Source organism: Poromitra crassiceps (assembly GCF_964638095.1).
Source record: "Poromitra crassiceps genome assembly, chromosome: 2".
Lineage (NCBI taxonomy): Eukaryota > Metazoa > Chordata > Actinopteri > Beryciformes > Melamphaidae > Poromitra > Poromitra crassiceps.
Window position 1 is genome coordinate 99,321,247 of NC_139624.1, and position 16,362 is coordinate 99,337,608.

The 16,362-nt window shown below is 43.5% G+C and overlaps 1 protein-coding gene across 1 annotated transcript in view; it reads right to left on the bottom strand.

Annotated features, from left to right (window-relative positions):
* tmx3b (thioredoxin related transmembrane protein 3b) overlaps positions 1–16,319 on the bottom strand; it is a 76,468-nt gene extending 60,149 nt beyond the window's left edge. The window contains exons 1-5 of the mRNA XM_083653700.1: positions 16,273–16,319; positions 15,950–16,007; positions 15,269–15,308; positions 13,636–13,759; positions 9,671–9,716 (exon numbers count right to left, since the gene is read on the bottom strand). Of these exons, the coding sequence (XP_083509826.1) occupies positions 9,671–9,716; positions 13,636–13,759; positions 15,269–15,308; positions 15,950–16,007; positions 16,273–16,306 (302 nt within the window). The 5' untranslated portion in view covers positions 16,307–16,319. The remainder of the gene's footprint in view (positions 1–9,670; positions 9,717–13,635; positions 13,760–15,268; positions 15,309–15,949; positions 16,008–16,272) is intronic.
* Positions 16,320–16,362: the final 43 nt, after the last annotated feature.

The window sequence follows — 16,362 nt, forward strand, 5'->3', positions numbered from 1 at the left end:
GGACACGCTGTAAAAAAGCGGGGGGTGCAGGCAGCGGACTTTTCAGTGCAGATCAAACAGAGCAAACCCAGCAGAGCAGAGACACTCGACTCCTCCCACCACGGAGGAGGAGGAGGGGGGTGGGGCACGCAGGGCACTAACAGCATACAACCATCGACAGTACACACACACGCAGGCAGCAGCAGGCTCGATGTTTGTTCAACTCAAAGCAGAATTCATTCTGTCGCCTTTCTAACATAAAGATGTGATTATCTCAGAAACTAATTTCAGCATGCTCTTTTCGGTCGAAAACACTCTTTTTCAGAGGGGTGTATTTCCAAAATGGAACGGTTTATAAACACAGTTTTTTTTTTTATGAAACAGAAGGGTTCAAAGTTTCATTGAGGCTATTGGTTGTCCATATAAGAGGAACACAAAAAATGATATGGCTATATTAAAATGCATTGCGGCCTATGTGGCACAGTACAGCACCTTTTGCCCAACGGCCGTGGCACTCAAAGTGTTAAGAAACTGACACCTAGGCTGTACAGTATATGAATCACAGAATGACCAAGCAAAAGTAAAAGAGATGATGTAGCCTATCATGTATACCTATTTGGAGACAATTTGAGTTTGAAAATAGTGCTGTGTTTGGATAGAATCATCTGTGCATTGAGAGATGTATTTCAGGAGGCATTTTGAACAAAATTGGACTTGAATAAAGCCTTATATGGTCGAACGGGAGTGAAACACACTGCAGTCAACAGCTGAGTAACCTACAACAGCCTCTGGAAGTGCAAGGACGCACACACACATGGCATTTTCAATCACGTGCAACTCGCAATGAGAGGTAATATCCGATATGTCCGCTTAGACTGCAGTCGTTTAGGGCACAATATTTACCCGTCTGTCTCACCACTGTGTGACAGGTGTCAGAGGGTACTCATGCCTTCTGGTCCTGCCCTTCTGGTCCTGCCCTTCTGGCCGATTCTGGGCCAAAATATTTGACTGGTACTCTAAGGCCTACAAAATAACCCTTCAGCCGGAGGCAGTACTCGCCATCTTCAGCTGCTCAGAATCCTTTCTGGACTTCCCTACAGCTGTGCAACAATATCTGACAAAGGGGACAATTGTTGCCAAGAAACTCATTCTGCAGAAATGGAAGTCCCCCTCTCCACCCTCTTTTCAGTTGTGGTTGGCAGACATGATCTCTGTCATACGAATGGAGAGACTTAGGTTCCTGAGGACAAACTCACTTGGGAGATTTCTAACTATTTGGGACCCCTTTCTGGCCTACCTTTACGAGGTTAGGGGCGACGGGTGATTCGCTCGGCTGGTCTCTCTCATTTGTGTGGGATCCCACGCATAATTGTTTTTTACAAGCACATAAGCTCTGTATGTAACTGGTGGCACTGCGTTGTAATTTAGGAGTGTATGTTTTTTTTTTTTTTTCTTTTCTTTTCCTGTATCTGAGTGTGTTTGTTTTTGTGTGTTCTGAAAAATCAAAATTGAAAAATAAATTATATAAAAAAAAGACAGACTGCAGTCGCACTGGGCCATGTCTGATTCATATCTGATTTACTTCCACATATGACCGAGGCCTGAATCGGACGTGACAATATCCAGATCCATGTGCTTTTTTGCTGCTTACACTGTCATGACACATATCGGATATGTGCCCCTAGAGAGCAAAAAATCTGAATTGGGTCACTTGTACCAGCAGTCTAAGGCCATGTCCACACGGAGACGGAAGCTATCTTTTTTTTTTCCGTTTCAGAAAAGTTTTCCATAAACATGGAAACGTTTCAAGAAATGTGTGTATCCACATGAAACCACTGAAACCGCTGTAGAATAACAGAGAAAGACAATCTCGTCAATAATGGCATACAACCTCTAGGGGCGCACAGTCTATAATGTGTATCTCACTGTAGCAGCAGCTTAAACCCTTGGCTTTGCGGGGAGGTTTGCCATGTCGATGAATAAAATGATTAAACCTACAGTATAGAGGCAAATGCAGAGCTGTTCAGCAGGGCTGATGGTCTCCCTGTAGCCTACAATATAGAACGTTAACTATCGGTGACGTTCCTGATATCATCCACTTCCATGATCTGTAGACATGTTGCAAACACATCCCAGCGTATTGGCCGCTCCTGGACATCACCGCACAGGCTAAATGATGCAACATAAATATACATTATATAAACTCATGGCATAAATGTGTTTTTATTGAAAAAGTCGCGTCAAGTAAGCTAAAGTCTTGTTGGAGTGGACACGAGCGGATATCACAGACATCACAGTGCAACCTGTGTTCGTCAAACCTCTCACTTCCCTATTCACGTCGTATTTACGAGGGCTATATATAGGGCAAGAGAGTATGTTGGTTACACTGAGGGTTTACATTTCATTTCATTTCATTTTGTCCAATATTAAAATATTCCAGAATTGCATGTTGTATTAAAAATAAATATAATTTCTATCTAACACGTTAAGCCTGATTTTGTTTGTGTTATTGTAAAAATGTAGCCGCCGCTAAGCCTTCTGGGAAATATCCGATGAAGGGAGGGGAGGGGTGGATGGGTAGAGTCAGCTGTGTGGAGCCCTGAGGATGTTGTACACGCTGTTCTCCGTGTCCACTTGTTGCTGACGGTGGTAATAGAGGAGCATTATATTTTGCTGCAAGATCCCCACTGCTGTAGCACGAACGTTACTGCCATGATTGTTATTGTTGCTGGTGGAGAGAGGTGGGGCTATGGCGTCATCGTTTCAGGAAAGATGCGTATGGGTTGTAAACACGGAAATGCAAGGGTGGCGTCTTCAGATTTAATCACTCTGGGACCCGTTTTGAAAAATTAGCGTATACGGCCAGAACGTATAGTCCCAGAACGCGGTTCCATCTGGACGAAACGGCTATATGACAAAAAACTTTAGCGGATACACCTAAAGTCGTCTCCGTGTGGACATGGCCTAAATGCAGCCTTAAAACAGACGGTTGGCTCTCACAATTTTCAAATGCTTCTGCCTAAAATGTCAGTATTTCGAGCTGGAAAACTTGGTCAAAACAGAAAGTGAAACTCAGGGAAAATAATGAGCAATGATGATAGGGGTATGTCCCGGATGTCCCGCCTAAAGGCAGGTGATTGGAGAAATACGAGCGGAAGGGTGGGACATCCGTTCTTATTTCTCCAATCACCTGCATCGGTTCGAACTTCCTCAGGTCTTAAGAGTTTTTCCCCCCCCCAACTTCCTTTGTCCATTTTCTGTGGGCATGAATTACAGACTGTTTAAGCTGCATTCGCAGAATGTAGAAGACACAGTCTGGCTTGAGAGACTAGTCCATGAGGGGTAAAAGGCTGTCCCACCGTCAAATCGGTAAGTGCATGAGGGCTGTCGTCCCAACATTTTTAACCCTTCATGCACACTTTCTTTGCCTCTATATAATCTTGGTATTATAAGCACATGGGCAGTGTTTTGCCTTCTCTCTCTGTTTACCTCAGAAAAATGAAAATGAAAAAATGATCCTGCTCCTGTCTGCAGAAACTCCACCCCCACCAGCTGCAAGTCATTAAGGCTCGTTAAGGCTCTCAGTGCAATTCTCTGGATGTGCACATACTTAAAAAATTAAAATAAACAATAACAGCCGCCCTCGGAGCAGATTCTGCCTCTCCAGCAGAACTTCCGCAGCTCCGTTCTGACGCGTTGTGACGTAAAACGCGTCAGAACGGAGCGCTTTGTCAGAGGAGGAAATGGGAGATCTCCGTGAGGAAAACACAGAGAGGTCAACACTGCCCATGTGCTTATATTACCAAGATTATTAATGATACAAAGTGGGTTGATTACCAGTAAAGCCATCCTTTAAGTCTGTGAGGCCTCAGGACTTCAGTCCTTAGGGGATAGTGAGATTGGGCCATAGTGTTGAAGAGCTTCACACTCCCCAGGGCTGAATCCGAATAGTCACTCCTACATCCTTTTCTTACTTTTCCTTGACCTCACTGGAAGTAAAACATGCAGTGTTTTTTTGTTTTGTTTTTGCCCCACGTAGGCTACATTATTAAGCTTCTCTGGGGTCAATACGCCACTGGTGACCGAAACATTAATTTGTTAGCAAGTAGGAGGAGCTTAATGTAGCCTACGTGGGGAGGGGAGAAACATTGCGTGTTTTACTTCCGGCGAGGTCAAGGAAAAGGTAGGAAAAGGAGTTAGGAGTAGTGACTATCCACCTTATTTTTGCCGGCCATTTTGCCTTACGTTAACTATGGGTTCTATTTCCGGTGTAACCAATTTAGATAACCCCCCAGCCCCCGACAAAAAAAACGTCTATGAGGATTTTACCCTTTTACAGCAGAGCCATTCTGCTCTACAGCCGTGTCGTTCGGGTGCTGGGATAACGTAATGCATTGTGGGTAGTCGGCTACTAACTGTGGCTAATGTTAGCGGCTAGCTAGCTATGTTACATGGCAGTAAAACGCCACCAAATTGATTTAACTTTTAACCATTTCGAGTTTCCATACGGACCTCCAGCGTTGGTTAGTTGTTTATAACGTGACTATATTTATAACTTTTATAACGGACTCCAGCTTCCGGTTTATAATTCGGGTCTGCAGCCAGAGTATAACAAAGGAAATGGCAAGCGGCAACAATGAGTCACGTTAAACCGGACCTTGTACCCACGATTCTTTTTTACAGTGGGGCATTCAAAAATAAGGTGGATAGACCCTTTTCACGGGGGCCATTTTGTGTCGAGAAGGCAGAATAAACACAGGTGCAAGCAAAACACTAATGAGGGTTTCCAAATTCCAATCATGGAAGTTGGAAACCCTCATTAGTCTTTTGCTCGCAACTGTGTTTACCCTGCCCTTTCGACACAAAATGGCCCCCGTGAGAAGGGTCTATTTGGATGGAGCCCTGGCCCTAGCCGTTTCTCAATACCAAGAATGCATTCTTGTTCTTGTGTTCTTGGGGAGAACGTTCTTGCTAGTCGTTCTTGGAAGAATTAACTTGCGAGGTCACAAGCACACATGACGCTGTTTGAGACGATGTGTTCTTGAGGGTATTGCGCAATACCAGCACAGAGGCCGCCTGCAGTACTACACAAATAAAAAGCTCAGCTGATGTAGATGCAGCCAATTGTGCTCTGGAACGTTTTGCCATTTTTCACCATAAATGTTTGTAAAGTGGCACTTATTGAAACCTACTACCCTGCTTGTAGGCATCAAAAGTCATCAGAAATTAATTTAGTGATGAAATAAAACTTTAAATTGTAAAAAACTTCCCGGAGCTTATGGCGTCTTCTCTGCTGCGTTCTGCCTCCACTTATGCCGAAATGAATGCTGGGATATCTGCCTTGCCAAGTTGACACAAGTCACCACCCAGAGCATCCTCGGTAAAGTGGGCATGTCAAGAACACATCTGGGAATTTTAAGCGTTCTTGGCGAAATGTGAACTTTGTATTGGAACAGTTCTTGGGCTAAGAAATGATGACGTTTCACAGGGACACAAGAACGCAAGAACACACAAGAACGCTTATTAAGGAACGGCCCCTGTCTTGCAGGGGCTTGGTGGTTGGGATTCGTTAGGCTGATTGGGTGCACCTGGGCCACTCCCTTGGGCTTTAAAAGCCTGCAGACCATTCAGGCCTTGTCCACACGGAGACGGAAGCGATTCTTTTTTTTCCGTTTAAGAAAAGTTTTCCATAAACACGGAATCGTTTCAAGAAATGTGTGTATCCACATGAAACCACTGAATACCACTGAAACCGCTGTAGTATATATGCCAGGCCGGTAAGTGGCGCTGTAACGCTGCCACATCACAGTGCAACGTGTGGTTGTCAAACCTCTCACTTCCCTATTCACGTTGTATAGAGAGGTCCAGGGATGACGTATTTTTGTAGGCTGAATGCGGAAGTCCCGAACTTCCTGGTTCTTCACTGTTTCTGTCTATGGGATTTTTGAATGGGTTTTTGGCGTGATGCTTCAAATAATGTCTGTGGGCAACGCAAGTTTAATCAAACGCGAACCAAGGTTCAGCGGGATAATCTTCACACATGAGGACCACTTTCATGAGTTTTGTAGCGTAAATGCGAGCCCTAGAAGTAAAATGCTCGAGCTAAGCTAATCCTGAACTACACACTGTCGCATAGGCTTCACGTCACGTCAGCAGTCAACCTGGACTGTTGTTGATGTGTACTGATTACCTCGGGCTGAACGGGGCTGAACCAGGTGAGGGAAAGAGAATTTCCGTGTTCGTCGTTTGAAGTGGTGACGTATATATCCCCATCGACTCAAAAGTGTAGTCTCATTTAGCCGTTTGCTAGCTAGCCGCCCGTTTAGCGGCATGTAAAAGCTTCAAAACTCATAAAAGTGGTATTCATGTGTGAAGATGATGTTACTAAACACTGGTTCGCGTTTGATTAAGCCAGCGTTGCCCAGAGAGATTATTAGAAGCATCGCGCCAAAAACCCATTCAAAACTCCCATAGGAGAAAACTGTGAAGAACCAGGGCTGTTAGCATCGATGATTTCCGGACTCGTTACTGGACCTCTCTATTTGCGAGGGATATATATATAGCAGCCCGAGTATGTCCGTTACACTCAGGGTTTACATTTCATTTCATTTTGTCCAATATTAAAATATTCCAGAATTGCATGTTGTATTAAAAATAAATATTATTTCTATCTAACACGTTTAGGCTGATTTTGTTTGTGTTATTGTAAAAACTTAGCCGCCGCTAAGCCTTCTGGGAAATATCCGATGAAGGGAGGGGAGGGGTGGATGTGAAGAGTAAGCTGTGGAGCCCTGAGGATGTTGTACACGCTGTTCTCTGTGTCCACTTGTTTCTGACGGTGGTAATAGAGAAGCATTATATTTTGCTGCAAGAGCCCTAACAGGCTCAGTAGCTGCTGTAGCACGAACGCTAGTGCACTGTAAGCCTAAATTGTTGCTGGCGAGAGAGGTGGGGCTATGACGTCATCGGTTCAGGAAAGATGCGTATGGGTTGTAAACACAGAAATGCAAGGGTGGCGATTTATTCACTCTGGGACCGGTTTCAAAAATTAGTGTATACTCCCAGAACGTATACTCCCAGAACGCTGGTTCCGTCTGGACGAAACGTCTATATGACAAAAAACCTTAGCGGATACACCTCCTCACCTGTGTGCACCTTTTTGTTCTTTTGGTTTTTAGTAGTTTTCTTTGTGCTGTTATGCCGTAGTTTAAGTTTTAGTTAATAAATTATTGTTTTAACATTTACTTTGGTAGGCTAGGGAGTAAAAGTTAAGTAAAGTTGAGTAAAAGTTAAAACAATTTATTAGAGGTCGACCGATAGTGGAAAAGACCGATACCGATATAATAACGATAGTTTGGATTAATCGGCCAATATCATAACCCCGCGAGGCGGGGCGGGGGAGGTTTTAATCGACACAGTTGTAAATGAACGTTCTTTTTAGTTTATTAGAAACAACACTGTTGAAATTAAAGCAGCTATGAGCAAGATATTCAATTGTTATTATCTGTTATTATCTAAATTTAATATCGATGCCTCACATCTTACCTCTAATATTAGACGAGACCAAAGCAGAGTAGTCTCACTTGAAAGCAGAGTGAATCGGCGAGTGTGGTCTTGATGATTAGTCTGTCTCATAGACTGTAAAGGTCTGTCTGCGGGCCGGTGTCATCAGGAAGTGAAATGAAACTGTTTGCGGCAGCCACTTCGGCCATAACCACAAAATTACTAAATTACTTTCAAACAAACTGTTAGAATATAACGAGAGATGTTCCCGAGAGCAGAAAGTAGCGAGGGCAGCAGGAGGGGAAAGCCGTCCTTCTTGTTTTGGGTCTGTTGCTAGGCAGAGCGAAACGGTTTACGGCAGCTGTAAACAGTTGCTAGACGGAAACGGTTTACGGCCGTAGCAACAGACCCAAAACAGCTCCCCTTGTTACTTTCTGCTCTCGCGAACATCTCTCGTTATATTCTAACAGTTTGTTTGAAAGTAATTTAGTAATTTTGTGGTTATGGCCGAAGTGGCTGCCGCAAACCCTTTCATTTCACTTCCTGATCTGCCGGCCCGCAGACAGACCTTTACAGTCTATGAGACAGACTAATCATCAAAACCACACTCGCCGATTCACTCTGCTTTCAAGCGAGACTACTCTGCGTTGGTCTCGTCTAATATTAGAGGTAAGATGTGAGGCATCGATATTCAAAATATTGCTCGTAGCTGCTTTAACATCATTCAAAATACTTAAATCTGGAATCTGGATCAAACTCTAAGAAATAAATACCAAAATAAAATAATTATATAAATTATCTGTACTCTGTACTCTTTGGTTACAGCGACTAATTTGACAAACTCCGCTTTGGATTATTAAGAGAATGTTTGACGGTGGATTAAAGACTTGATGACAGAACATCATGTGATTTGGTGGATTAGCCTTCATGACAGAAAAGGACACAGTGTGATTTAATGGATTACCAATGGATTATTATTATCGATGGATGCTTTATAATGAGCGACGTTACTGCACGTCCCATTACGTTGTTAAATGGCACTTTTACCATTGATGCATATTCCGGGGGGGGCTTCTTCTTTTCATGAATAAATAGTTACGTTACGTGGCTGGATTATTTGGAAGGAAAAACGATGAGTTAGATAGTAAAGTACAAGTTGAATGGGTTATTCTTATCAGGGTCTTGCAGCTGATCTCACTATTTGGCAGATTGCAAGTTTTAGTTGAATCGAATGTATTGCATTGAAGGCTTTTTTGAGCGAACTGCTTTCTGAAAACATACCGTTATTTGATGTCTTCTACACTGAAAAATATAATTAAAAGTCTGTCTAGCATAACATAAACTGCCCTCTCCCTGCCCCCATCCACCGCACCAGCATGCTTGCTAGCAAAACACAGAGACAGCAGGGCTGCCTGCGTTCGGTAAAGCAGAAGTTATCTTCTTCAGTCTAATGCATTAATACTGCCATACGATAAACAACAACCATATCTTTCTCACAATTTACTAATAAGGCTGTCTTAAAGTTAAGTGCATTTAAAGATAGGCGAAATTATCTCAGGTACACAACAATGACATTACCTTGACTTCGTGTTTGGAGCCTCCATGCAGAACGGTGATGTGTGTCGTTGCGTGGCCGGTAGAGGCTGCGCAGGCATCGGAGCCAACATCCGCCGATAAGGACAGTATGTAAAACATGCTATCGCCGCAGATTAATCGGCTAAACCGATTAACCGGTCGACCTCTAACTAAAACTAAGGACTAAACAACACAAACTATTACAACCCAAAAGAACAGAACAAAAAGGTGCACACAGGTGAGGTGGGGGAGACAGTGAATAGTGTGCCAACTTTTAAAGCCCAAGGATTTACACAGACTCCAGTGCTCTGGATCTTTGTTCAGAAATTAACTTATTCTAATTTCTTAATTATTAGAACTTATTTCAAATCTCATCGCCTATTTAAAAAGAGGTTTTTAAACAAAGCAAACAGTCATGCTTGAAAATGTCTTCTCTAATTATTTAAGCAATTACCTTCGTTAAGGGATGCAGATTTCCCCTTAGGACACTTTATTTATTCAGTACTAAAGTAATGTGGTACAACCATTTTTGGCATTTCAGAGATTCACATTTCTTTCCATAAATTACACAGAGCAGGTTAACAGAAGTCTATTAGGGAAAGTTATGACTTACAGTTTTATTGTGGGGTAGCCACGAACACCAAACTCTGATGCCATCCCTGCAAAACAGAAAACACAAAGATTATCCCAGACAAATGTAGCCTATGATTGAAATGAGACTTTACATTATTTGCCTGGACTCCAAATCTTGGGAGCCATCCTTCTCTGTTGCCACCTTCTTACGGGTTTTTGAGTAATGTCTTAATTTTGGTCAGAGGGTTAAGTCACGCAACTGGCACTGGAACTTTAATCTGGTTTCACATGATTAAGCAAAGAAAGAAGCTTTAAAGAGCATGGTGCAGGTTAGACACCACTTTGCATTAATATGTGGGACTTTTATGTAGCAATTAGGATTCTCTTTTGTTTTTTTGTTTTTTCCCCACACATAGCTGCATCTAGACTGGCTTCTGTGAAGCATCTGGCACGCGCACACAAAAACCCACAAATCGAGCAATAACACCTGTGACCATTTTAATAAACAATAAATAAATGTTCCCTCAGATCATTACCTCCGTACAGCGAGCATCTGTCCGTCCGTCGAGAGGCCGCTCACTGCAGTACATCTCCTCCCCTCTCTGGAACTAAACCCCCCCCCCCCCCTCTGGAGGTAAAACTCCTCTCCTCTGGAGCTCCAGTGAGCGCCACTTGCGTCCGTCTCCGACGATGTACAGTACTTATCCGCCTCAGACCATTCTGGAGCCGGCTTACATCAGCGGAGATGGTCGGTCGGCAGTGCACTCTGATGGTTCTCCAAAATTATTTCCAAATAGGCGTTATTTTGAAAAACCGATTGCATATTGGGGGTCAACTAGTTTTACTACTAGTTACGTTTGACTACTGAAACTATTAAAACTTCATAAAGTGCCATATTAACCATAGATAGAGGCCAAACAAACAAACTAAATAGTTGCCTCGCGGGGGAAACATGGCGGGGTGGAGTTTTCTCTGCTTCTTCAGTGCTGAAATGCATTCTGGGTAGTGCTGAATTATCGTACCAGAGGGTCAAAATTATCATTGTTGGAGTAAGTTATCGTACAAATACGATAATTATCATACGTCTGGTGTTTTGTAAAGTTTTCTGCTGTACACATTGACTGTATATTATTATTATTACAGAAAGTACAGTAGCCCGAGTGACGTCACAGGTGTTATCGGCACAGATGGCTTTTTTTTTTACATGTGCATTAGAATGCCACCTTTTTCTCCATATTTCTGCCCTGGGGGCATGTTTTAATTTTGTTTTTTGGGGGTATTTTCCTATATTTTACCTGCACCACGCTCTTTAAGTCAACTGGAGAACAGAAGGTGAATAGATTGAACACTTGCAGTATGGGCTATAAGAAAACACTGTCCTTAGTGGAATATAAGCTTGACATGATTTTACACTGTACATCAATGCAGTGTTTCCCCTAGAATGTTTTTCAGTTCTGGTGGTACTCACCGAAAACAAAACCTAAACCGACAGGGTGTGGGATGGCATATCGGCGCGGTCAACCTAGATAACTTACTATGGCTAGATTACACTTTCAGCTGCGACCAGCAGCTCTATAAGTTGGTCGGTCGGTCCACAAAAAGTTCACCACCCTTTAGTGGGCACAGTTTTTGCCCGAAGAGGCTGAAATTTGGCATGGAGGTCAAGTGTGTGTATGTGTGTGTGCATGTAAGTGTGTGCATGTTAAATGTGTGCATGCATGTGTGTGTGTATGTGTGTGTGTGTGTGTGTGTGTGTGTGTGTGTGTGTGTGTGTGTGTGTATAAGTGTGTTTGTGTTCATGCCAATCTATCTATCTACAGTATCTCCAACCCCTTTCACACAGCCTGTGAAAGCCGTGAATGTTGTGGGATTATTAAGGCTCGCCTCCTGTGTGAAAGTCACTAATGCAGAATGGTGGATCATTCGTTCTGCCAGTGGAGGTATTATCAGCGCCGAATCTGTCTGAAAGGGCATGCCTCAGGAAGATGGGAATCCCAGATAATTCATAAAAAATGACAGGAGGACTGAGGGAAAACCACCTCCAGATTAAAGTTCTACTATCAGAAATAAGATAACCAAAGCATATCTGCAGTGCAGTCTATCTCGCCTGTTGTGCGTTAAATAGACTCCTCGGATATAAGAATAATCTCTCTCGCAGTCGCAATAGGTGCGCACACAGAGAAATCCATCCGCAGCCTGCTTTAGGCACAGCTGTTCCAGCTCACCTCAAAATTATCTTCAACTCCCCAGGATATATTCATGCATTCGCAGTATGTCCTCTTGTAATAATACGTGTGTGTGTGTGTTCGTGCAAATTGGCTAAAAAGGGGTAGTGTGGGGGAGGGGGGATTTTGAAATGCAGGATGGCAGGGGGAGGGAGCAGAAATTCACCATGAAGGTCAAGTGTGTGAAGGTGTGAGTTGTGTAAACTTCATGCCAATTGGCTAAAAGGGGGCAGTGGGGGTGGGGGATTTTGAAATGCAGGGTGGCAGAGGGAGAGTAGGGTGGGCTGCCCCTACCATCCTGCATTTGGGAAATTTGCATATGTGGTCAGTCACAGCTATTGCGAATTTGTTGATTGTTTCGGTTGGTAGCTCTAACGCACACATGGGCAAAATACGGCCGGCGGGCCGCTGTGTGGTCCACGATGGAATTGCAAATATATATATATATTTCTTTTTACAGTGCCCCTGAACGCAACATGCAAGATACCCACTGAATAAGTGTCCAAGTCCAAATGTTCATGTCATCCTGGCCAATACTCCACTTCTGTTATAACATTTCAGTCTGGAATATGGAATATCTTTCAATAATCTTTATGACTAAAAGGCTAAAGGTAATCTCATGTGTAAGAAATGACTGTTCTACATTGAAGTAGAAATTTAAATAATTAACTTGCTTTTGGATTTATTTAGCTTCAAGAGTGCATTTTTGTTCGTGTGACCCTCAACACAGGCTTTGAGAATCCCGGGCCACTTACTGATACTTATGATTAAATTAACCCACTCATATTCTGGTTTATTTCAAGAAAAACTTTTCGGCTAGTGGAAATTCTAATTGGCTGGTAACTTTAAAATCTAGCAGCCATATTGACAGGTGGTCAAAAAAGTTAATTTCAAGCCCTGCAGGGAGAGCAGGTGGTGACATAGGAGTGAGTGAGAAAAGGATCAAATATTGGTGGTTAAGACTGAATAATGACATCACAACTGTTAATTTAAAATGAGTTATTCCTCTAAACGTGGCTTCAAATGCACCAAATTTTTCACGCTGGCGCCGTTCAGCCCTCAGCAAAACCTGGTAGCGAGGACATTTTTTTGCGGCCCTCTCTATCATCAAAGTTGCCCATCCATGGGTTACGGCATGACAATATTTGTTCGGCCCCCGGCAACAATCTGGGTTTCTCATGTGGCCCCCATGAAAAATAGTTGCCCACCCCTGCTCTAGAGCCTTGCCTTTTTCACTTGGTTTCAGTCTAAAAAGTCTACTTCTTTGGTTTAACTCAACCAGTGAGATTAGCTCTGCCTCTAGAGCAACTCTGCCTCTGAGGGATTTGTGTATATCCAAAACTCCAATCTGCATTTTTGTTCCAACTCATTGTTGACATTAAATTTGCAGTTTAAATGACACAAGTCACACAAGTCATCCTCTTCCGTTTCTATTGAACCATTAGGAGACAGTATAATGCAAATTTTGCAGATTTTTCCCAGTGTACCGTGTCTACTGTCTACTGTCTACTGTCTACTGTCTACTGTCTACCATGACACCATCAAGCCCTGCAACGAGGCTTACACACATCCTGTAGGAACGAACAATGGAGTGGATCAATGTCAATCTTTTTCCCCAAAGCACATAGCGTAAGTCAACCAATCACTGGCACTGTCATTCAGCACATAGCGTAAGTCAACCAATCACAGGCAATGTCATTCAGCACATATCGTAAGTCAACCAATCACAGGCCATGTCATTTAGAAAGCTAATGAGGTCATGCTGAAAGGGAAGACTCACCAGAGTAAGCAGTGGCATCCATCTTTCCCACCCGGACCGGCGACCCGGAGCTCTTCAACTCGGCAGCAAGGTCGTACCAGACCGGCTCCAGCTTTTTACAGTAACCGCACCATGGTGCATAGAACTGCAAACCACCAGCAGAAGACAAAATATATTGTTCATCATTATACATAACCATAACCATGTATCACAGGCCTTCTTGAGGCGTCCTCTCTGCCCATGGTAGGATTGCCTTTTCCCCGGGAGGGTCTGGTGAGACGAAGGAGGAGCCCGGCCTGGAGTCATCCACAGGGCCTTATCGTGCATTCCTTTATAACTGGGACCTGGTAATCTTACCGGTTCAAAGTTCATGAGCTGGGACGTGACGTCACTAGAGCTGGTATTTCCCATTCCAAACTCGTAGGAGTCTCAGCAGCCCCGACCTAAAAAAATCCAAGATGGCTGCTCCGCGCAACAACAGTAGTTATAATCGTATAAATGCTATTTAGCACTTCTGTCTTGTTTGTGTCTCATTAAATCAGCTGTACACACAGCACGGCCTACTTCTATCTGTGTGGACATGAGGCTGCAGTGTTTGTATGCGCAAAATGCCACGAAATGCCAATATCAACCGTTATTGCTAACAATGGCTAGCCTGGCTAGCGAGTGGATCTGACCAGTGAACAGTGAACTTCCCAGCTCAACTTTTCTGCAAATGGAATGCTAACAAAACGGAAGTGACGTCATTTAGCCTCCACATCCCAGTTCTTTTGCGATAAAGGAACGCACAATTAGACCCTCCATGCACCGAAGGGCCTTACAATACTGCGGTGTAGCACTAACTCTATTGCAGCGGATTGGACGTGATCAACCCTTCCGCGGGCAACGTTGCAGACAGAGTAGGAAGGCTGATCCGTGAGCGGCTGCTTCTGGGACGCAGGTCGGGGTCTTAATCGGCCTCGGCTGGGTCTACTGGGCGAGGGTGTATGATGTTGACAGACCCGAAACACCTTACGACCCCAGCTAAGATCACTGATGACGCGTCCCAGCGCATGCTGTAGTATGTATTTCAAACACCATACATAGAATATCATTTCTAATCATAAAACAAACAATAACCATAATCATAAACCTTTTCAAGGCCTATATGTTTGCACCTGTATCCCTGTACTGAATTTACTGAAGTGTGTGTGTGTGTGTGTGTGTGTGTGTGTGTGTGTGTGTGTGTGTGTGTGTGTGTGTGTGTGTGTGTGTGTGTGTGTGTGTGTGTGCGTGTGTGCGTGCGTGTGTGACCCCTGTATAACTGTGTTGACTGTAATAATCACTGTCCAGCGCTCACACGCGCTCTCGCCATCCAAACTAGGGGTGTAAGCAGCTTTTGGTGCTGGAGCTGATTTGCTGGCGGGCCCAGACACAAACTCTGGTATAAACCCCTCAGAGCCCCCTGGCTTTACCAGACATGCATGACTTCTCATTCACTAAACAAAAACGCACAGCACAGTCTGCACTCTCCCTCACACCCTCCTCCATCCCACCGCTTCCGCAAGGGATGAGCCGGACAGGACAACGGTGGAAAGGACATGAAGTAAAGCACAGCTGAATGGACCCCACACTCATTTTTAGGTCTGTGTGCAAAATCAAATGTCAAACTCACATCAACCAGCCAGACATCGTCCACTCTGGTGTCTTTAAATCTGTCGGGGAAAAAAACAAAAAACAATGAATGAACGAACCTATCCTCGCCTAGTCACTCATATGTCTTAGTGAAGATCTCAAATAACACGATGCACATGTGACATGCTGAACACTGGGGGGCAGTCAGACAAGTACATCTATTTAGGAAACTGAATTATTGTATAGACCAGAGTGAATACATTTACATAACCACACACACACACACACACACACACACACACACACACACACACACACACACACACACACACATTCTAGAGACCTAATTATTCTCAATAGACATCCAAATAGACAAGAAACCTAATCTAAAAACCAACATCACCCTAACCCCCCAGGGCCCCCACTGCTTTATTTGTTAGTTTTTGCAAACATGTAGTTAGTCCTAATTTTATGTGAACTTAATCTAAACCCTAAAATGGCAAGCCCAAATTCCCAACTAAATTAGCTGCAACCTAACAGATCTGGCTGCAACAGTAAAAGTAGCATGCACTGACTGAACTGAACGCTGATCTCCACCATTGAGCTAGTTATATCTCCACCCCTCTGCAACTCTCTATTTTGGCGCCTTTGATGTGAAGTTGCTATGTGATTATGTTATAATGTGACAATCAGGAAGCTCCATTATTTAACCATGACTTACGTGTCATCTAGATCTTCAACAACTGCAAGCACAGTGGAACTTAGGAAAGCCACTACAACTGCGACGGGAAAACAAACAAGAATTCAGATCAAGTACAAATTGTCATAATATGAACAAGAGCTTTATACTAGTAACAATTCTGATATCCTTCTGCCTGGAACCTCATGACTGAAGCATCACCAGCTAATCTGTCGTCCTAGCTAACTCTGCATGAATTTGCTTCAGTTAACAGTAACAGGGTATTTTTTTACACCAGCTGTACACACGCTGCAGTTACATATAGTCTTGCATTAAGTAATATAATGTGTAAAAAGTGTATGTACCTGCATAGATGAGGGAAGCTTTCACTTCTGCCATCGCTCCGAATGGAAACAGCAAGCAGGAAATACATGCAGCAGCTAAATCCTCCTCTT